The 23738-nt window shown below is 35.8% G+C and overlaps 2 protein-coding genes across 2 annotated transcripts; one reads left to right on the top strand and one right to left on the bottom strand.

The window, feature by feature from the left end:
• Nucleotides 1–7275: 7275 nt before the first annotated feature.
• LOC110968164 (stress-associated endoplasmic reticulum protein 1) lies at nucleotides 7276–10736 on the bottom strand. The gene is made up of 3 exons (XM_022218008.2): nucleotides 10534–10736; nucleotides 9132–9204; nucleotides 7276–7882 (listed from the first exon to the last, which is right to left on the bottom strand). Exons 1-3 carry the CDS (start codon nucleotides 10615–10617, stop codon nucleotides 7842–7844), a joined length of 198 nt encoding a protein of 65 aa, XP_022073700.1. The 5' UTR covers nucleotides 10618–10736; the 3' UTR covers nucleotides 7276–7841.
• Nucleotides 10737–12287: 1551 nt separating this feature from the next.
• On the top strand, nucleotides 12288–23547 carry eif2a (eukaryotic translation initiation factor 2A). Its single transcript, XM_051958081.1, has 16 exons — nucleotides 12288–12354; nucleotides 13320–13389; nucleotides 13471–13542; nucleotides 13675–13793; nucleotides 15881–15980; nucleotides 16062–16144; nucleotides 16223–16296; nucleotides 17241–17385; nucleotides 18257–18373; nucleotides 18465–18621; nucleotides 19380–19464; nucleotides 20385–20717; nucleotides 21427–21540; nucleotides 21771–21884; nucleotides 21983–22048; nucleotides 23137–23547. The coding sequence occupies exons 1-16, from the start codon at nucleotides 12327–12329 to the stop codon at nucleotides 23200–23202; spliced, it is 1743 nt and encodes a 580-aa protein (XP_051814041.1). The 5' UTR covers nucleotides 12288–12326; the 3' UTR covers nucleotides 23203–23547.
• Nucleotides 23548–23738: the final 191 nt, after the last annotated feature.

Here is a 23738-nt window from a genome sequence, read left to right as displayed (position 1 = left end):
CCAATGGGCTCCTGTTTTCCTTTCTGAACAGTTCAAAGGTCCCTCTCTATCTCCCCACACATCCACAAACCACTGGAACACATCTTCAAAGTTCTGCTGAAGCTCAGCTTCCCCTCAGAAGAAGTGCCGCCAGATGAAGGAGCCTTTTGAGAGGCAGCTGGCATCGTGATTGAACGGTACTTTGGTCTGATCCAATCCAGCTTCAGCTCCAGAGACGGCAGGCGGGACGAGTCAACGGAGGCCGGGTGGACGAAGGCATGAAGCTGAGAACAATCCGGAAAGAAAGAAATCCAGACCCATCTCAGAGTGTATCCTTCTGTTGCCTCCAGGAGATCGGATATGAACATCTTCTGTGCATAAGTTATTGTGGCATTTCATAATAATGCCAGGCGGGGACTGTATTGTAACTTTCACTTATTTGTTTGAACCACCAGGCCTCCAGTGGGCATAATTGTCTAAGGTATCGTTTTTTGTAGTCAGTGCTCGTATGATGGTGCTGCCTCAGCCAATGATCAGCTCGACAGGAAGTGCTAACAGCTTCATTAGCGCGAGGATGCTAGCCTCTTTTTCACCCTCTGAGTGGCAAAATAAGTGAGTAAAGATGCTGATGATACTGTTGGAGTGTATATTTATAGTTGCCATGATATAGTTGCAGTGTTGTGTCAGTCTGTTACTACGTTTACAATAATAGTCACGGTTTCAGGCTTTGGGGTAGCTTCAGGGTAGTTTAGCTTATTGAACTTATGTACCTTATTGCTCAGTCACCTACAGCGGTTTTCTTCCAAGAACGGTTTTCTATTTTTTTCCAAGACTTTCCAAAGCATCCACACCTCCCGAGTCCTCAGGACCTGAGCTTTCACACAGTCTGAGGGCTGAAATTTTCAAAGTCCCACAGTAGATCTCTGTGAGTTTGAACCTTCAGACAGTCTGAGGACTGATATCTTCTAAGTTCCTGAATAGATCTCTGTGAGTTTGAACCTTCAGACAGTCTGAGGACTGAAGTTTTAAAAGTTTCTCAGTACTTTACTGTTAGTTTGAACTTTCTGGTTAACAGAAGCCTTAAAACTTGTGACCATGAGTCTTGAGTTCACATTTAGACCATCCATCTGAGTTCTTCTCAGACCTTCACCTGTGGGTTCTTTAGAAATCCTCAACAAACTTTGATTCTCTTCACTGAACAGTAAAGTTTGTGGAGATCAGAAGGTAACATTAGTTTGATCGATGCCTTCAACTACTAGTAGACTTTATCTGGAAAGCAGTTTTCTGAAATGAGTTCTTAGTAAATCTGTCCACAGTCAAACCAAGAACACAGAAACAGGAAATGTTTGAAGAAACAACTTGATGTTTTCATTTCAGACTAGAAAACACTTTAAGACCTTTATCTGTTTTTGCTCTTTTTCATCGTTTTATCGTCTCTTCTGTTAAATTTGATCTTCTAAAGTCTAACTGGTGTCTTTTCAAATGTTTTGTCTTTAGTTTGATTCTTCTTAAATGTTTAGTTTTGCTCTTTTCTCACCTTTTATTCTTTTCTAATGTCTGATTTAATTTTGAAATGTTTTGTCTTTTTAATGTTTATTTTTTCAAATGTTTTTTCGGCTTGTTTGAAAAATTTCCTTTTCTTTCCCAATGTTTAATTTTTAGATTAAATCTTTAAGGATTTTTTTCTTAAATGTTTTACCACCTTTTAATGTTTAATTTTCTTTTTAGATGCTTCATTGTATTTTCTGTTAAATTCCTATTTAAAGTTTTGTCTTTAAGATTTAATTTTCTAATTAAACATTTAATTTTTTAATTAAATGGTTTGTATTTTTAAATGTAATATTCTTCTTGTTTAATTGTATTTTTAAATGTTTTTCTAAAATATTTCATCTTTAATGTTTAATATTTTGTTTAAAAGTGTTTAATTTCAGAATTACTGCATCTTCTCTTTAATTATCTCATTAAATATTTTTGCCTGTTTAATATAATTTAATTGTATTTAATGTTTAATTTTCTTTAAGCTTCTTTTTTCTTTTGATTTAATTGTTTGTGTAGTTTATATCTTTAATATTTATTTTCTGTCAAGATTTTAACCCCAACCTTAAAAATAAAACAAACCCTTAAATCACAATAAAATACTTCTGATGTCACAATCACGAGTTAGTTATTCAGTTTATCAATTCAACTTTATTTGTTTAGCACCTTTCACACAGATGACAAAACTACACAAGCAAAGAGAAAAAAAAACTGCTAAAACTAGGATTAAAACTCAGAAACATTAAAAAAAATTTAACATGGTAATAAAATGTGTTGTGTTCAGGGGACGACAGGCGACAGAAGAACCAACAATATCTCCTGTTTTCTCCTTTAATGAGTCGACTCTTCTGGTGCTTTCAGACCAAAGAACTACAGACTCTTCACAACCTGCTCAAACTCTTGGTACAGGACCTCACCACACAGGTCAACAAGGTTTCCTTCTCATTTCTACTCTGAAGCTCACCTTCTCAAACTGCTGACAAATGTTTGTGCTGCTCTAAAGTCTGGTCTCCAGAACTTCCTAAAAACTCTCAAAGTCTCTTCTGCTGCAGGTTGCTTTGTAGAACTGTTCCAGAAAACCTCACTAAACCACATGGAGGGGCCTCAAGATAGTCGTCCAAATGAAACCGTACAAAAACCAAACTAGCACACCCCAAACGCTAAAGTCTCCTGCAGCCTACCAGAGAAGCTCTGTAAGCAGAGAATCAGGACAGGAACTCTTACCTTCTGGACAACCAACGTTGGTTCACAAACAACCAAAAACCTCTAAAGACTCACTACAGCCAAGATAAAGACACCACTCAGCTGCACCAAATCCACTAATCACTGCACACATTAGCACCATGTGCTAACTGTGGCTAAAGAACCACATTTACCAAGACAACTATCCAGTACAAAGCCCTAAAACACACCAAGAAACACATTAAAGAGGATTTTACTGCTGGAAGCTGCAAGCCAACGCCTAAAGAACAAACTAAAGCAACGGAACCAAACCCAGTTCAGTGAAGAGAAGCAGAGGAAATGTTTGACTGCAGACATAAAGCAGGAAGACACTGAGCTGCTCAGGTGTTCCTGATAACACCAATCAGCCACCTGGACAGCCAATAGGAACACAGCTTACTGGAAGTCCAGAGGGCTGGCTTAGTGAAGGAAATTTAGTTTAAAGTTGAAGCAGAAAGTTAACAAAGAAAGATGAAAACCACCTTCTGATCCCTGAAATCTCTGAGTTTTCACACAAAGAACACCTGAACATGTCAAACTGGTTCCATAGTAGAACCTTCACTGTAAAAACCTCATAGTATGGTGTGTTGTTCAAAAACATACAACCGGCTGTCTGGGGTCGCTGAGGAGCAAAAACAGGACAAACGCTGGTTTCCAGGGGGTAAGGAGGGTATTTATTTGAAAGAGTAAGTTTACAAGAAGACAACATGTGAGCAGAAAAATCACAAAGTCTGTCTTTAGTTCAGCTGAAAATATTCATTTTTGTCTTTTTATTGAGCAAACTTTTCAGGAAGTAGATGAAGAATAATTAAAGCTCTCATGTAGAAGTCCAACTTCTTTTGGATCCTTGTAGAGTTTAATCTTAGAGTTTGTAAAGCTGTTGAGTTTTTAGAGTCACATGGATTGTTTTGACATTTAATAACCGAGTCCTGAAATAAATTACAGTTGTGGATTTCTGTCATTTAGTCTGGACTAAACAAATAACAGCATAAATCTCAAACGTCTTTATGAGGAGTCTGGACTGAGGTTTCTCACTTGATAATGATCAAAACATGAAATTTAGGTTGTTTTAAAGGAATATTCCATCTTAAATCTTTGAATGTTGACCTAAAAGGTTGGTTTCAGGAAGTATTCCACCTACAAGGTCCTCACACATCCACCTTAAATCAACATTCCACCTTAAATCCCTGGACATGCACCTAAAATGTTGGTTTAACCGAGTATTCCATCCAAAACAACAAGTTTGTAAAGGTCTCTGGGGATGTTTTTGAATTTTTGTTCTGAAAATCCGACCTCTCTGTCAGTTTTTTTGTCATTCAGAAATTCGTGCTTGATTCAGTCAACCGATAATGTTGTGGGCCGGTCTGGGCCAAAAATGCCAGAGCTGATTTTTTTTGCCCCAGTCCACTCCTGTTTTGGGGTGATAATGGATTCCTGGTTGTCCTCATCAGTCAGAAATGAGAAAGTCTCTTAGATGAAGGTGAAACATCTTCAAGAATCAAAAATAAAAGTCCAGCTGTCTTCCCCTGAAACACTTGTGGTTTGGAAGCACACTTATTAAGATCACAAAGCAACAGCAGCTCTGGTAAACTTCAGATTTCACATAGCCCAGTAATAATCTTGGAGTATTTGTATGATACCGACTCCTGTTTGGGTTAACCAGACTCTTGCTTACATGGAAACAGACTGTAGACGCCGGCGTCCACACAGCATAAAGACATTGAACCACTTCAGTGAAGAGGAAAGCATGGACAAATCAGACTTTCTCTGATAGTTCTATGTTTTAGTTCTGGTGCTCAGCTCATAGTTGCACATAGATGTGATTCATGTACATCTGTTTCTGTTTAGCTTTTGTAGATCATTTCTCCTGTCAAACTCAAACTTTTTTAATGCAAATTGAAAATGCTGATGGAAGCACATCTCCTTTGGTTTCTCAGATTTAGTTTATTCCGCTTCCGTCTTTTTGTTTCGTGACACAAATAAAAATGTTCGTCTGATTCCTGCCAGCTGGCTCAACCTGGTTTTATTTGTTTGTTGTAAAAACGTCCAGTCAAAGCAGGACATTAACAACCTAAGATGATGTTTAACTTTATCACGTCTAAACAGAAAAGCAGTTTTGTTTGTTCAGCAGATATTTATTCGTGCGATCTCCGACTGAACCTGGAGCAGCAGCGTGGAAACGACCGTAAGCTGGAGTATTTGGTGAGAAGCCGCCGTTTGTTGTTGTTGTTTCCGGACGTGATCCAGAAAACCACTGCTGTCTGGGAAGGAAACAAAAGCTGGCGAACAAAGAGCGTCTGGTTTTAACCCTGTGTGACCCACATCTGCTGCTTCTGTCTGGCTGATGTGGGTCAAACAACATCACGTTTCTCCTTAAAAACACGTGAAAACAGGCCACTGCTGCACAAAGTCACAGTTACTGCCTTTACTGTGTTTTCATTTCTGCATCGTTAGTTATTTTTGAGGTATTTTGTTTTAAACATCCCAAAAACAAACATGTTATTTTACTAATTATATTCTGTTGTTTAAGCTCCTTCATGTTTTACAGTGTAGTGTATTTGTTTTGTATCATTATTCCCACTATTTTCTTCCTTTTGTTGTTTTTGTGTTGTTTTTATGGAACACTCAGGCCCAAATATCAACACAAAATACCAATAAATTAATCAATAAGTGCTTTATATTATTTCAAGCAGTCATAGTTTTTTTTTTTAATTATTCATTGTTTTGGTTAAATGTGTTTTTTTAGCTGGAATTAACAGCTAAATATGCATTAATTAATCAACCCAAGCAGCCATTTAATCATGTTAATGTTTGGATTCTTTAGAAAATAATTATTTAAGTTTATATTGCTTTTGTTTTTTAAATTTCTGCTTTTCTTCTTTGTGGAAATCCTCCTTCTGTGTGTAAATTTATTAGGGAAAAAACAGTTAATTGAGTTTGAAACAAGAACAAAAAATAAACTAATTTTGAAATATTTAAAATAAATTTCGATATACTTTTAAATAAATTATATTTATATAGAAATATAGAAAATTTTCTAATAAATGAATTTTGAAATGTAGAAATTAATAAAATAGAATAATCATGTAAAACATTGAACAAAATAAAAATAAAGACTTTGTTGGTTTTTTAAAATAAAATTATTTCAAAGTTTTGCAATAATGGATTATTCATCAATATTAATACTTTTACTTTTGCAGTATTTACTAATTACCATTAATGAGGCCTGATCAGTAATCAGTTTGTAGTTTATTGGTGTGTTAATTCACCTGCACTCATGTGGTCCCAATGGATTGTGGGAAACATTTAGCTCCATTTCCTGTTTCTAACTAAACAGCACCACCTTCTGGACAAACTTATTTTTACAGTAAACTGTGGTTTTTGAATAGAGCTTGGTTCATAGAAACAGAATTTAAGTTGAAGTCCAGTTAATATCAGAAAGTCCCCAAAGTCAACAAGTCCTTTAGTCGAGGTAAACAAGACCCCAATCCATGTCAACAAGTTCAATCAGAACTAATAAGACCCAAATTTACAACAAGACCAGAGTCAAGATCAACTAGTCCCCAATTAATGTCAACAAGTCCTTTAATCAAGCTCAACAAGACCCCAATCCATATCAATAAATTCACCATCATTTTGACTAACAAGACCACAGTCAGGATCCACTAGTCCCCAACAAGTCACAAGTCTATACCAGTAAGTCTGCACTTCATGTCAGCAAATCTACAGTCAGGACCACAAGTCCCATATTGGACGAACAACACCTCAGTTGAGATCCACTACTACCCAATTGATGTCCACGAGTCCCCATTCAGGACCAATGAAGTCAGGACCTACTAGTTCCCAGTGCAAGTCAACAAGTCCCCATTCTGCACCAACAAGTTTTCATTAAAGGTCAACACATCTACACTCAGGACAAACACATCCCCAGTCTGGACCAACAAGTCCCTAAAAAGTCCCCAGTTTATCCCAACAAGTCCTCAGTTAGGACCAGCAAAACCCCTATTTTAAGTTAGGACCAAGAAGTCTCTAGTCTGGACTATCAGATCCAAAATCTAGACCACATCTGGAACAACAAGCCCCAAGTGCAAGTGAGGACCAACAAGTCACCAGTTAGCGCTGAAAGGTTCCCAGTTAGGACTAACAAGTCCACAGTCAGGACCGGCAAGTCACTACTTTGCAACAAGTCCCCAGCTGAGACCAACAAGTACTTGGTCAGGACAAACAAGTCACCAGTGGAGGCCAACAAGTCCCCAGTTTATACCAGTGTCTTCAGTCAGGACCAAGAAGTTACTAGTCTGGACCGTCAATTCTAAAATCTAGACCAACAAGTCTGGATCAATAAGACCCTCCTCCCCCAAGTACAAATGACAACCAACAGGTCCCCAGTTGATGTTAACAAGTCCCTAGTCTATAGCAACAAGTCTGCAAGTTGAAGTCAGAACCAGTCAGTTCCAAGTCAGCGTCCACAAGGCAGAATTTTAGTCTGCGTTTTATCAGTGGTCGTACAGTTCAGACAGTAAACACAAACGCCGCATCCATATTCAAAATGAAACTTTATTAAGCAAACAGGAATGTTCAGGTGACGCTGCACACGGTGCAGACACACCTGTCGGCTCCTCCAAACCTTCTGATTCAAAAGACCTTCATGTCACGTCTGTCAGGTGTCCTCAGACGAGGACGGACAGCATGAGTTTGGTCAGAACACTGGAACAGCTGACGGGAGCAGGTTGGACTGTGACCCTGCTCCCGCTGCACTGATAAGGTGTACTCGGTGGGGGCGGGGCTAAAGCTCAGGTAAACACAGGAAGGCACAGGATGGAATGACATGAGGCTTGTTTAGATAGAGAGTCCTGTGAGAAGGTCAGCGGGCGGCGACATGCTAAATCAACACAGATAGCTGGAGTACAGGCTGCTGTCTGGGGGCGGGGCTACTGTATGGGCGGGGCTTGTTTGGTCATTTGTGTGATGGCATTTAGAAGTTCAGGAATGTTTTGTTGCATCATCTCGGGGCGGGAACACGACAGTCTGCTGACGTCGGCGTCCTCAGATCCTCCTGCGTCGGCGTTTTTGTCGTGGCCCCACCCCCCGCTGGTGATGTCACTCTACATGCCCATCCTGATGCTCTGGATGATCTGGAAGATGGCTGCAGGACGGCGTGAAAACAAACCGAGAGTCAGACAGACAGCAGAGGAAACACAAACAACAATCTGTGGGAATTCTAGTTTTCATTATTTTCATTTTATTTCTCACATCTGGTTGGAAACAGATAAAAATGTTCCACGTTTTAATCTACAGTCTTTGTGCTGCGTCCAGCAGTCTGAGCTGACACCAGCTGGACTTTGATGTTTGATCTTTTTCTTTTTTTTAGACCTCGGCTGCTGCTCTCCATCTGAGCGTGCTCAGATAAACCTGTTTGAACACCTGATGCAGGTGTTTTTTATCGACCACTTCCCAACAGGTTGTTGTGACACGAGAGCTCAGTGACACTCAGTCACGTCAAAAGGGGCGGAGCTACAAACAAATGATGCAATGTTTACATTACTTCAGTTTTAATTTTATCTTTTAAAAATTTTATTGATATATTTATTTGTTGATGTTTTTCATTTCATATCAGATAGCTACATTTTTTAAAATATTTTTTATTTATATATTTTCTTTTTTGTACCATTTTGCTTGGTTATTTTAAAATTCTTCTTTTTATCTTTCTATCTTCTATTTTATTATTATTATTATTAATATTATTATTGTTGTTAATTCACTGTTTTATTGCTTCATCTCTTTTGCTCTCTATTTGCTGATTTAATTTAAATCTGAAGCTGAAATTAAATACTAGAAACAAATTATAAACCAGTCAATGACACAAAACTATTTTTAAAAAATAAAAATAACCAAATATATGAATTTAGAAAAATATTATCTTTAGAAAATAGATACAGGTATTTTTTAAATAAATAAATAAAGGATGGAGAAAAACATTTCTGGTTAAAATATTAAAGAAGAAAAGATCAGCTCCATGGTGCTTCTACAGATGAAGATTTTTATTTTATGGTTTATTTCATCAACTTATTCTAATCCTAAAATCCTAAATCCTAAAATGAAGAATTAAGATTTAATAATTAGAAAACAATTGACCTCAATTGAACAAAAATACGAATAGAGAGAGCTGAAAAAGGACATGTTCGTGTACTTTAATGTAATTTAAATGAATCTAATTTTATTCATTGTAGCTCCATTTAATTTAATGTTATTTAATTTCTCATAATTCTATTTTATCTAGTTTAATGTAATTTAATTTTACGTAGCTTAGTTTAATTTAATATAATTTAATGTAATTTAATTTAAGCTCAAACGTCTAAACAACAAACGGGAAGATGAAGATGAGGAAGACTCACCTGATCCACAGACGACGAAGACGAAGAGCGCCAGCAGCCACGGTCCGACTCCTTTGTCATCCGTCAGGTTCCTCTGAAACATTTATTGATCACAATCATTGATTATAGATTCAGTAACGGCAGCATCTGATTAGAATTCATTTTATTTTAATCCATTTTTTTCTTTTTTATGTTAAATATTTTATTTAGTGGTAAAACTGATCAGAGATTAATAAAGTCGATTGATCAAAATGTTGCGTTGTTTTTCCTCAAACAGTTTCTGCACATTTGTGTCAATAAATCAATACTGTTGATCAGTTTCTGATCTGATCAATAGATTCAGGAATAATCTGGTGTTTTATTATTTATTCTCAGTTTGTCATTATTGATTATTGATCATAGTCAATTGAACAAAAGTGTGTCTTTAATCAAGATACGTTTAATCTGGACATTTTCTGAATCCACTGACCCTGATTATTGATTATCAGCTCATTGATCGGTTATTCCGGTCTCTGTTTTTGTGTGTATTGATGAAGATTTAATAAAACGGAGCTGATTGATCAGTGATTGATTGATCAATGATCTATCAGAGCGTTCAAACATTTGTAGAAAATGTCCATTTTTTATTATTGATCGTAGATTATTGGAAAAACGGTCTCAGTTTGATCAGTTAAAACTCTCCAAGAGTTATATTTTTGTGATTATTGATTATCGGCTCATTGATTGATTATTTCAGTCTTTGTTTTTGTGTTTATTGACGAGGATTTAATCAAACTGAGCTGACTGATCAGTGATTGATTGATCAGCAATGGATTGATCAGTGGGTTCAAAACGTCTCTGATCTGGCAAACATTTGGAGAAATGTCTAAAACAAATTAGTTTCCACTCACTGTTATTGATTATTGATTGGAAATTACTGGAACAGTTTGATCAGTTTAAACTTTCTGGGAGTTTTACTTCCCTGATTATTGACTCATTGATTAGTGAAGTCTTTTTGATGATTACTTTTGGATATTTAATCAAATAAAACTAACTGATCAGTGATTGACCAGAAGATAAACATGAGAACACTTATCAATCATGTGTATTGATCCAGATGTTACTCAAAGTAATGATTCAGTCATGAAGCAGCTGACTGATCAAAATAATTGCTGATCATCTGGAACCTCTTTTGAATCGATCAGAACATATCGATCCACGCATGCAGACGTTTAAATCTTAAATAATCAGGTAAAAAAGATGATAAATCCCTTTTTCCCTCTGAGCTGGTTCCACTGGGACTAAACTGGTTTTTCTAACTGGTTCTGAAGCTCAAAGACTCGCTGCTCTGCTCTGGTTTCTGATCGATGACCTGATCAGAGTTTCAGTCGGTTTTCAGCCGGTTTTCAATCACCTCCATCGATCAGAGATCAACTGAACTCACCGTAGATTTGGCCACGTTTCCTCTCTGGGTGATGTTCTTGCTGTGCTTCTCGTTCGCCATGCGGATCCTCTGTTTGGCCACCATATTGTTTTCTTCTTGTTTGTTTTTTGTTCGTTTGTTTTTTTTTTTAAATCGGTTTTGTTTGTTTTCTTCGTCGCAGTTTCTCTCCGCTTAGTTCTCTCCGCTGCCTGTCGGTCTAGAACAAACTCCTGATTGTCTACGTGCTCAAAAAGACCAGGCCCCGCCCCCTCCGGCCTCAGGGTCAGGTGACCGTCACGTCAAGTCATTGCCTGTCGCAATAAGACTTCCGGTTTGAACTTTCAACATTAAATCCACAGCGACGTCTTCCTATCATCATGTTAAACCGCTTTAGAGAAAAGAATAGAATAGAAATGCTTTATGAAGGAAAAATGTGGCTGGAAAATAAACAAAAATGTACAGTAAATAAATATATAATAAGAAAAATATAACATATAAATGCACAGTTACTAATATACAAAAAAGAAAGAATTGTCTGAACTGAGTCAAAAAAACCTGCACAAAATTAACTGAAAACTTTTAAATGACTTAAACCTGTACAAAATTATTGAAAACAAATTGTTTCAAAATATTGTCTTAAATTGTTCAAAAATGATTGCAAAAATGGCTCGAAAACCAACAAAAAATGGCCCAAAATGGGTCCAAAATTACAAAAAGCAGAAAAATTCCACCATAAATACAGATAAATAAGCAAAAAGTAAAATAAATGAAAATAAACAATAAGAAAAATGCAAAATGTAACATGTGCAATGACTGTAACATGCAAAAAGAATAAAGAATTGTCCAAATTGAGTAAAAAAAATGTACAAAATGATTCAAAACTCATCAAAAATGGCTTAGATCTGTACAGAATTACTGAAAATATGTCCAAACTGGCTCAAATTGTCCAAAATTATTTTAAAAAACTGCCTTGAAAGTCAACAAAATATTTCCCAAAATGTGTCCAAAGTGACATAAAGCAGAAAGATTCCAGTTCCACCACCGTGAAATGTGCTTTGAACAAACGCAATTAATAAGAAAATTTAAAATGCAAAACGTCCTCTGTAAAGATTGTCCAAATGTGAAAGTGTTTTATGTCTCACTCTTAAAGATTCACTTAATTTTACAGTAATTAAAAGTAAATATACATAAATTAGCATCAATAAGTTTATTTGCTGACTTAAGATGAAATAAGTTTATTTTGCAGCATTTTTACTTAAACAGAGGTTAAGTCAAAATATTTTTCAACGTATAAATAGGATCAATAGATTTATTGAAGCTAATTTGTATTATATATAATATTCATAATGTTCACTTTTATATTAATGCTATAAATTTATATTTATAATACTGTAGGATATTTTTAAATAAAATATTTGAATAATTTTGTTGAGCATAGATAATTACAAACAAACGTAACAAAATAAAATATCTAAATTATGCACTTTTACTGAAGAACAGATCCATTATTTTGGAAACGGAAGTGCTATTAGTCTTAATAAACATCCGTCAACTTGACTAAATGAAAAACTAAAGTGGGATTCCAGAATTTATCAAAATAAAATAAAATCGTACTTATTAAGATTATTGATGTTATTTGTGATAAAACAGTTTATTGATACCTCAGAATAATTTATTAAAGTGATAAATGTAGTTTTTAATCGACGTGCTTGATGAGGTCAGCGGCTGTTTGCTGATGTGGCGCTGAAAATCCCGCCCTTCGGCGCCGTGACGCACATCCGAGAAGCTTATTTCTTCTTCCGGCACACGCAAACATGGCGCCCGGGATTCCGCTGTTAGCAGGTGAGTGATTTCACTTTTTAGTAAACTCTTTTAACGGCCCGTTTTTAAATATTTGCAGCGACGCGTCTTCGTTAAACGACAGGAACCCGCGAAAAGTCAAATTACTGCCGCTCAGCAGTCAGCGGCGCTTCTGGAAGGTAGAATCAATCATCCGCCAAACTCCAGCAAAACTCCGACTAATTTTAAAATAAGGTGATTCTCGAAAAGTCAAGCACGTAGTAAACCAAAAGTACTGACTCTATTAAAATCAGTGGCGTCTTTAGATTAATTCGGCATCAATAGAATTCACATTTATTTATCCTTTAGAAAAATAATCTTCTTAAACATAACTCTCTGTATGACTTCAGCTACTACTACAGAACTGTCAAAATCAGTGATGCTCCGGTTGAAAACAATTAAAGCACTCCAATTTATTGATAGACACAGACACTATATATGAGCCGGAGTGTAAAGTTGCGAATTACGGTTCAACTTATGTTTTTACTGTGTTTTTATATGACCAATTTTTCAGCCAGTAAACACGGATGCTTTAAGTTAATCGATTTGTTAATGGAATTCTTCGAAGGCAGACAGCTTTGCTCAGCGCTGACATCAGTATGTGAAACGAGACGATTTCTGGTTGATTATTTTCACGTTTTATTCAACGTAAATAACGAGTAAACATTTGTGTATTTATCCGCTGTTTAACTGAAATCAGTAACTAATATATTAACAAGCTTTAAAACTGCTTCAGTTACTGACAGCATCACACTGAAAATAATGTAAAGGAATAAAATAATTTATATAAAACTACCTGCTTGATTTATGTTAAAAAATCACTGATGTTCTTTAAAAAAAAAATCTGAAAAATACTACAAATGGATCAAATGATTCAGAAAAAGATGGTAAGATATGTTTTAAAATAGAAAAAGTCTGATGAAAGAGAGAGTATTGCTGAACTAAATCTTGTGGTGTGTTTGTTTCAGTTCGAGGCTCGGCCGGTACATCTCTGCTCTGTGGACCTCCACAGTGTGAACAACACTCAGCCTTCAGCAGGTAAAATCACCTGGAGCAGCAACAGACAACGCTGTGTAAATAAACTAACAAACAAACAAACTGTGTGTGTTTGTGTCTCAGTGACTGTGGAGTCTGCAGGTGTGTGACCTTCAGCCGAGACGGGACGCTGCTGGGATGGTGCAACAGAAAAGGGTTCGTTTTTTTTCATCGTTTATTCAGATAAACCCTGAGACGGACTCACCTGTGATCACACCTGTCTGTCTGCCTGTCTGTCTGCCTGTCTGTCTGCCTGTCTGCCTGTCTGTCTGTCTGTCCTTCCTTCAGCGTCTCAGTGATGAAATCCTCCGACGGCTCCCCGGTGTCGACCTTCAATCTCCCAAAAACGGCTCTGATGGAGATTTCCCCTCTCAGCAACGTCCTGGTTACCTGGCAGCCGTACACCAGTAAGAGACGAGGCATTTCTGAAACGCATTAAACAGAAGATGAAATATTTGAACCCTCCTGGTGTCCTGCGGGTCAAAATTGACTCGGTTTAAAGTTTGAAAATGTGGGGAAAAAATATTTTCACAGTAAAACTTCTGATGTCCACATTTTCAATACGTTTGGGAAATCTTTGAACATTTTTTGGTGGAAAAAAAATAAATATTAAAAGTGTTTCTTTAAGAACATTAAAAAAAGTCATTTTTTTGTGAATCTTCTTAGAGAAAATATTAGAAATTTTACTGATATATTTGGAATCACTTTATTAGGATTTTTTTTGGGAAGGTTTTTGCTCATTTTTTGAAAATATTTACAAAAATTTTCTTGCCAAATTTTTTTTTTTAAATATAAGTTTTGGAAAACTTTTAAGGAATTATTGAAATTTTCTTCCTGAAGGTTTTGCAAATTTTCAGAAATTTGAGGATTTCTTTGCTGAATTTTTGGATTTTTTTCAGACAAGAAAACTATTTTTTTGGTGCCTGTAGATGAGGATAACAGGAGGGTTAAAGAATGTCTGAAAAAATAAAATTAGATTAATAAAGCATATAAATATTAATAAAAATGACCCTGAAGTGTTTTATGATCAAAAACTAAATATTATTAAATACAGAATAAAATATAAAAAAAAATTTGGAAAATATTAACTTCAAAAGAATAAAAAAGTAAATTTTCAGAAAAATCTCATTAAATAAACAATAAACTGTAATAAACATAAAATATACTTTTAAAAAGGTCCAGTAATTCTATAAAGTTTTTAAATTGTTTTATTAAAGTCTCTGTGACGTGCTACTAGATATAAAAATTAATATTCTAAAAAATTTAATGTAGAAATAAAAATAAATAGCTCAAAAATGTTTTTGAAAATATTTCGTATAAAATATGGCAAAATTAAAAAATAAAGTCAAGTGTTATGAGTTTGATCTATTAATAAAAATAAATGAAAAATACAAAAATAAATTAGTTTATTTGTTATGTGATAAATGTTATGTTAACATAAAATATAAAACTAAATGTAGAAAACTTTCTGATGAAAGAATAAAACATATGAAGCAAAAAGTCTAAAAATTGTCTTGAAATCTGAAAAATATTACTAATAAAGAACTGAATATTCAGAAAATTAAATAAGATTCCTGAAGAATGTCTGCAAACAAATATGAGAACTATTAATTTAAAAAGAGAATACATTTTCAGAATAATCTCACTAAATAAACAATAATAAACAATCAAAACATGTCTAATTATATCAAAATTTAAGCAGTTTTATTAAAGTCTCTGCAAAATGTAACTAGATATAAAAAATAGTATTCAAAAAATGTAAAAATAAACCCAGAAATGGCATTAAAGAATTAGGTGTATTAATTTTTTTTTTTAAATATTACTAAATAGAATAGTCTATTAATTTATTATGTTATATGTTACATGTAAGAAACCTGTCTGAAAGGATTAAAAAAGTGAAGCAAAAAGGTCAAAAACTGTCTTAAAATATAAAAAATACTACTAATAAAGAACTGAATATTCATAAATTTGAAATAAAATTCCTGAAGAGAATCAAAAATGTGCAAGTTATTTATAAAATCATATTAAAAAAAGAGAAGTTTAAGTAAAATATCCTCAAATATAAAACATGCAGAAGTTTAAAAATTCACTATAATGAAAATGTACAATAAATGTAATGCTAAATAAAATGCTGGACAATTTTAGTAGTGTATGAAAAAAACAAAACATGAAGAGGAAGAACGTTAAATATTCTCAAAAAATTAAAAAATATTAAATAAAAAAATTAAAATAAATAAATAGAATGTAACAACTGAAAAACGTGATGTAAGAAAATGTATTAAAGTAAAAAAATATAAAATAATGATTAAATATGACAGAAAAACTAAAATGTCCTCAAAATATTGCTTAAAAATTACAGCAAAGAGACGAGGAGACGTCAGTTGGGTCAAATGTAGAAAAACTAAGAGACAGAAAACTGAACTGAGGAGCTAATAAAGAAGTAAATGTTGGTTCTGTGGTTATTGATTATTGATTTGTGCTGTGATCGCTGCAGAGACTCAGGACAGTCCTCAGGGGGAAGCAAACCTCCAGCTGTTCGACCTGCAGAGCGGCCGACTCCTCAAAGCTCTTTATCAGAAGAAGGTCGACTCCTGGTCAGTCTGAGCTCCGCCCGGCGACTGATCGATCGATAAGCGATCAACCAATGATTGATTAGAGTCTGATGTCGTCTTCAGGTGTCCCAGCTGGTCGGACGACGAGAAGATCTGCGTGAGGATCGTCAACAACGAGCTGCACTTCTACGAGAACAACGACTTCGGTGAGTCAGCAGAAGTGGCTTTGTGCCGAGTCAGAGTTCGTCTGATCGGTTAAACCTCTGATGTCGTTTCTCCTTCAGACTCCATCGCCAACAAGCTGCACGTGCAGAAAGTGTCCGACTTCGCCCTGTCGCCTGGAGGTCAGCCGAGCAAAGTGAGCAACGAAACGCCTCCATCAGCAGCAGCACAACAAATACTAGAAATACTCAAAACACTGGTCCGACGTGAGTCAGGGATCAGTCTGACTGCCTGGAAATGCGTTTTTAAGGACTTAAATGTGTCTAAAATAGTTAAATCATTCAGAATTTGTTCAAAATGACCAAAAGATTTGTCTAAAATTAGTTCTAAATGACTAAAACCGGTCAAGAATGACACATATTTTTCAGAGATGATATTAAAATGTTCCAAAACGGCTCAAAAGTTATTCCAAATTATTAAAAATCATGCTTAAATGACTCAAATCTGTCTAAAACATCTGAAAAATTGCTCAAATTGACTCAAAACTCGTCCAGAACATGGAAAGAATTGTCTCTAATTTGTCCAAAAATAACTGAGGCATTTTCCAAAATGTTCAGTGACTTAGACTTTGGCCAAAATTCCTTACATTTGTACTAAAATTAGTTCTTAGAATGTTCCAAAATGAGTCAGAGATTGTTCTCACTGACTAAAAATGGGTTTTAAATGACTGAAATCTGTCTAAAATGTCGAAAAATTGTTAAATCATTCAGAATTTGTCCAAAATGACAAAAAGAAATGGTCTAAAATGACTCTCAAGTGTTAAAAAATGACTCGAATTTGTACAAAATGAGTAAAACTGGTCGAAGATGACACATTTTTTTCTGAGATGTTAAAAAAATGGTCCAAAATGGCTCAAAAATTGTTCCAAATAATTACAAATTCTGGTTAAATGACTCAAACCTTGTCCAGAACGGAGAAAGAATTGTCCACAAGGACTCAAATTTCCTTCCTTACATTCCTTAAATTTGTCCTGAAATTTCGTCCTAGAGACTCAAAATGGTCCAAAGTGATTAAAAACTGTCCAACATCAACAGAAGTTTGTCCCAGACGTCTCTCATCTCGTCCTTTTTGTCCCTCCAGGTTGCCGTCTACGTTCCCGGCAGTAAAGGAAGTCCGTCCTTCGTTCGTCTTTATCAGTATCCGAACTTCGGAGGTCCGAACGCCGCTCTCGCCAACAAGAGCTTCTTCAAGGCCGACAGGGTGACGATGCAGTGGAACAAGAAAGGTGAGGAGGAGGCCTGGACTGTACAGAAGGATGAATGATTTATTATGATTAAACCAATTTATGGTAGAAATGTTTCTGTCTAAAGAGGAAAAAACTCAATCAGTGAATGTTACAGCAGAGACCTCTTGTATACAAAGACTCAACAGATGATAAAATGACTTTAAAAGGTTGAAAGTGACTTAAATTTGTCCAAAAATTACTGAAAAATCATCCAAATTGACTGAACCTTGTCTGAAATTAATTACAAAATCACCCAGACATGCTTCAAAATGACGAGAACTTGTCAACAAAAGAAATCAAATTTGTAATATGCAACTCAGAAATATGCCAAAATTACTGAAACTGGTCCAAAATTAACCATCTTTTATCAAAACGGTCCAACAATGTTCAAAATGACCTGTCAAAAATTACCCTGAAGGACCAACTCTGGTTTAAAATGACCCAGAAATATTAAAAAACTGTTTAAGAATGGCTCAAATTTCTCCAAAGTGCCTCAAAAATTGCTAAAAATAGCTAAAATGTGTCCAAAGTGAGTAAAAAATGACTCAAAATGACCAAAACTGGTCGTAAATGACTCATTTTTGAAATAGAACCAAATTTCATATCTGTAGGTGACACGTACTGGCCGTAGTTCCTGTTAGAAATTTTGCAGGTGGCGCTATTATATATACACATCGCAATTTGTTAAAAATGACAAAAATGTGTATAAAATTATTTTAAGTTGTCAAAAATATCTCAAAATTAATCCAAAATGGTCCAAAATTTGTTTAAAATTGTTTCAAAATACATCTAGAAGGATTTCAAAATGTGTCCAGAAGGGCTTTAAAATGTGACCCAAATAATATTATTGATCTCTGAATGTGTTCTGCAGCGTTGGCGGTTCTGGTGACGGCGAGCACTGAGGTGGATAAAACCGGAGCTTCTTATTACGGAGAACAAACTCTTCACTATCTGGCCGTGAACGGGGAGACGGCGCTGGTCCAGCTGGGTGAGGACTGATTATTGATCAGCTATTGACTATTAGAACGTAGTTTGAGGTCCAGCTGAGGTGAGCTATCGTCTCCTCTGGGTCCAAACAGCTAAGAACGGTCCGATCTACGACGTGGCCTGGAGTCCATCCTCCTCAGAGTTCTGCGTCGTTTATGGATTCATGCCGGCCAAAGCGACGATCTTCAACCTGAAGTGTGACCCGGTGTTCGACTTCGGAACCGGACCCAGAAACGCTGCCTACTACAGGTGGGTCACGGTTTTACCTGTTGGTTTATTGGGTCCAGTGTTTTTCAATTTACCTCCATCCATGTCACGTCATTCTGTCTGACCGGATCACTGACACGTTTTAAAATCCTTTCAGACACATTTTAAAATCTTTTTAGCCACATTTTAAAATCCTTTTAGACACGTTTTAAAATCCTTTTCGACATATTTTGAAATCCTTTTAGACGCATTTTAAAATCTTTTTAGACACATTTTAAAATCCTTTTCGACACATTGTAATCCTTTTAGGCACCTTTTACAATCCTTTTAGACACATTTTGAAATCCTTTTAGACACATTTTAAAATCATTTTCGACAGCTTTTGAAATCCTTTTAGACACATTTTACAATCCTTTTGGACACATTTTAAAATCCTTTTAGGCACATTTTGAAATCTTTTAGACACATTTTGAAATCCTTTTAGGCACTTTTTAAAATCCTTTTCTGACGCATTTTAAAATCTTTTTAGCTACATTTTTGTCATTTAAGCAGTTTCTAAATCAATGTATTTTAGTTAATGTCATTTTGTCTCTTTCTGGGTCAGTTTGGACAGTTTTTGTCTTTTTAGACACAGTTGGAGTATTTTTGTTCAAACTTATGTCATTTTGCACAATCATGGAGTCATTCCAAACACCTCTACGTCTTTTTTGTGTATTTTTGTGTAAATGCAGAATCTCTCGGTTTAAACCAACACCTGAGTTTGAACTTAACTTAAAGCTTTAACCTGCTGCTGTTTTCAGTCCTCAGGGTCACATCCTGGTTCTGGCCGGATTTGGGAACCTTCGAGGTCAGATGGAGGTTTGGGACGTGAAGAAATACAAGCAGGTAAAGAAGAAAACCTGCAGATTAATCAGAGTTTTTAAAGAATCCACTCAAACATGAACTCATCACTGTTTATGTTCCTCTGTTTCACTTTAAATGATTGAGTTCATGAGACATTTATATCTGATTTATCCGTGTTCTGTTGTTATAATTCTTGTTTCAAAGCTGCAGGGTTGTTGTGTCAGTGCTGAGATTCATTTAAATGACTGATTCAAACCTCAAGTTTGTGTCTTTTTGAACAGTTTGGAGACATTTTAGACACATTTTTATGTATTTTGGTTCATTATGGACACATTCTGGGATATTTTGATATTTTTTTAAAGCAGCTGTTTCCACATTTTCGTTATTTTTATTCATTATTATTATATAATGTTTGATCTTTGTTATTTTAAACAAAATGTGGATTATATGACACACATTGTGAACCATTCTTCTCTATTCTGGAGTCATTTTATTTATTATTGACCAGTTTATGCTATTTTTTGAGTCTTTGTGGACATATGGAGACTTTTGATAAGATTTTAGTGATGTTATACTTTTTATGGGTTAATTTGAACATGTTTGTCATTTTGGACAGTTGAATCAATTTGCACTTGATGTCATTTTGTCTTTTTTCTGGACACTTTTGTCTTTTTTGACAAATTCTGTATTTTTGAGACATTTTTGGACACTTTTTTACATTTTGGATCAATTCTCTGCCATTTGTTGACAGATTTTGAGACATTTGGACACTAGTGAGTCATTTTGGACAAATTTGAGATATTTTAGAAACATTTTGATAATTTCTGAGTCATGTAGGACAACGTTTAGTCATTCTGGATGTGTTTTTGTAATTTGAACAAAGTGAGCCATTGTGGTTGAATTTGAGTCAGTTTATGTGTACTTGAGCAGAACTTTATCAGTTAGATGTTCTTCTCTCTCAGGTGTCCAAACCTCAGGCTCCAGACACCACTTTTTTCTCCTGGTGTCCGGATGGCGAGCACGTCGTCACGGCGACCTGCGCCCCCCGGCTGCGGGTCAGTAACGGGTACAAGATCTGGCATTACACCGGCTCGGTGCTGCACCGGTTCGAGGTGGCGTCCGGTACGGAGCTGTACGAGGTTTGCTGGCAGCCGTTTCCAGACGGGAGCTTCCCCGAGCGGCCGATCAAATACCAGGCGGCACCCAGCGAGCTCGGAACCACTCAGGCTCCGCCCACTCAGGCGTACCGCCCACCGGCCCTGAGACACCTGCCAGCAACGGCCAGCTCCAAACTGGTGAGAAACATTTTAAAATTCTGCTAGACACATTTTAAAATCCATAAGGACACATTTTAAAATCCTGTTAGACACATTTTGGTGTATTCTGGACTCATTTTGAGATATTTCGGACAATTCTTAAATTATTTTGGACACATTTTTAGCAAATTGGTTTAATTTTCACGCATTTTGAACAAATTTTAAGTCGTTTTGCATAATTTTCAAGTAATCTTAGACGCATTTGAGGCATTTTTTTCTAATTGTGGTTTAAATTAGACACATTTTGAGGCATTTTGGACAAATATCTTATTTTTCTGTCTCGGTTTGAATGGATTTTTTGAGATGTTTGGCACAAGTTTGTGTCATTTTGGGCACATTTTGTTCATTTTGGACTTTTTTTTTTTTTTTTTTTGCTGTTTTGGAAAAATATTTTCCAAAATTTGTCCAAAGATTCAGTTTGGACAAATTTTACATTCTACTTGACAGATTTGTGTCTTTGTCTTTGCTGACAGATTGTGTCATTTTGAAGCCGTTTTGTCTCATTTAATTTTATTGTTGTAGGTTATTGTGTATATATTTGTTTATTGTAGACGAAAAAAAATCACATCAAATGACCAAAAATGCACAAAACGTCCCTGTCAGCTCGTCATTTCAGTGAATGCAGTGTTTAGTTTATCAGTTTATCGCTGAAGGTGAATTTTCCCTCCAACTTTCTTCTGTTCTTCAGCACGAAGACGAACCTCCTCAGGATCTTCGTCCGGGACTTTCAGGAGAAAAGAGTCTTTCTAAAACTGCTCTGAAGAATCAGAGGAAACGAGAAGCAAAGAAAGCAGCGAAACAGGTCGAATGATGCTTTCAGGAACTTAATATTTCATCGTTCAGACTAAAAAGTGTCGCTTTGTGAGGCTTTAAGAAAAAATAAACACTTATTTTATTCATCACTTTAACTCTTTTTCATGTCTTTACAGTTTTTAATCTCCAGATCATCATGATATTTAGAATTATTCACATTATTGTGTTTATATTTCTTATTATTTCTTGTAATTTTAATACTTTTGATTTTTCCTGCAGGAGTCCAAACCCGAACCCGAGCCTCTGTCTGACTCCGCCCCCGTCACCAACAGCCAATCGGAGCCGAGCAGCGGCGACCCGGAGACGGACAAGAAGATCAAGAACCTGAAGAAGGTGAAGCGGCTTCCTGTGTTTTACCTGCTCAGGTGGTCTGAAGGAAGGATCCTGCGCTGTGATTGGTGGGAGTCTCAGTGATGCGTTTTGTGTTTCAGAAGCTGAAGGCCATCGAGGAGCTGAAGGAGCAGCAGGCGGCGGGGAAAGTTCTGCAGAAGAACCAGGTGAGAAGGTTTAAGAAAGCACAGAAATAACAAAAACTACTGTTAATATTACTGAGAAACATTCATAACATCACGACTTTTAAAAGAGTCAGCTGGTTTTAAGGTTCAAAACCAAGAAACGTCATCATTTTGGACATTTTTTAAAGCAGTTTAAAATAAATTTTGAGTTATTCTGGACTCATTTTGAGTAATTTGTACATTTTTTTTTGTTATTTTTGAACAACTTTTAAGCCATTAAGGAAATCTTCCAAACATTAAGAGTCATTTTAGCCAAATTTAACTCAGTTTGGACAATTTTATGAATAAACAACCAGGACAGTTTAAACAGTTTGGGAGTCGTTTCGGACAACTTTTGCGTCAATCAAAGATCTACTTGCTTCCTGAACTGATTGGTAACAATTTGTAGGTCATTTATAAACAGTTTGTGTATAATTTTGTTTGATCACAATTTAGCTAAAATGACAAAACCCGTCCATAAAATATGTCCAGAGCGACTCAAATTTGTCTCCAAATCAGTCCATAATGAGGCAAAAATAATTCTGTATAGCTCAATATTTGTCAAAAAACAGACAAAACCTGTCCAAACTGACCCGGAAAACAAAGAAAATTGTCCAAAATGCCTCAAAATATGTGTAGTATAACCTACAGTTTGAATGAAAAGGTTTTTTAAAAGAAATAAAATTTGTCCGAAATGACAAGAAAACTGCCCAAAATGACGAGAAAACTGCCCAAAATGACATAAGCTTGTGCAAAATGTCTCAAAAATCTGTCCAGAATGAGTCCAGAAAGACTAAATCCGTCCAAACTGACCCAGACAAATAACAAACTTGTTCAAATGTCTCACAGATTCACTTTCATCTCTATAAAATTCTTATTCTACACGTCTGACGTCACATCTTTTATTATCAACATAAAAATCTGGAACACTGCATATAACAGAAGGGAATTTTCACATTTTAGTTTATTTTCCAGTGATTGAACTAAAATCTTTTTACTTTGAAATGATCATATTTAAAGCTCATTAATGTGTTTCAGTTCGTCTAATCGTCTATTTTGTCGTCTAAACGTTCATTTTTCTGTCTGAGCAGCTGGAGAAGATCCAGAAGGAGGAGCAGCTGCTGAAGGAGATGGAGGAGCTGCAGATCGGACACTAGGGGGCGCTACAGGCCTCCAAATCCCACAATGCATTGCTCTGACACAGAAGGAGGGGCTGGAGGACTTTATAAAGTTTAAAGTGTTTTAGGGGAGGTGCAGGGCTTAGCACACCTCCAGCGATGAACTTCCTGAGAGCCTCCAGGGGCATTCTGGGAAACGTAGGAAGCAGCTGAGGCGACTTTAAAGGGACGGTTTGACTCAAAATGTCTGAACGTCCCTTTAAGGTAGACAGACAGCAAATGTGTGTGTGTGTGTGTGTCCACTGAAACCTGTTGCTATGCAACATCTGTACAGTGTACCTTTCAAAATTAAAGCCTCCTCTCCGCCGCAGCTGTGTCACATTTCAGAGGTTTGAGGCTGAATTATTAAACTTTTATGTCTTAAATAAGTTTTATTACAAATGTTTGACTTCTTCAACGTGAATTTTTCATATCCTGGACAACATCAGGCAAATAAAAACAATCCAATATTATGAGAACCAAACAGCTAAACATGAATGATTTATTATAATGATGATTTTTAAATTATTTTTTTT

This window comes from Acanthochromis polyacanthus, chromosome 13 (genome assembly GCF_021347895.1).
Source record: "Acanthochromis polyacanthus isolate Apoly-LR-REF ecotype Palm Island chromosome 13, KAUST_Apoly_ChrSc, whole genome shotgun sequence".
In the NCBI taxonomy this organism is placed as follows: Eukaryota; Metazoa; Chordata; class Actinopteri; family Pomacentridae; genus Acanthochromis; species Acanthochromis polyacanthus.
The sequence above is the reverse complement of the archived record's forward strand: the minus strand, read 5'-3'. Positions and strand labels throughout refer to the sequence as shown.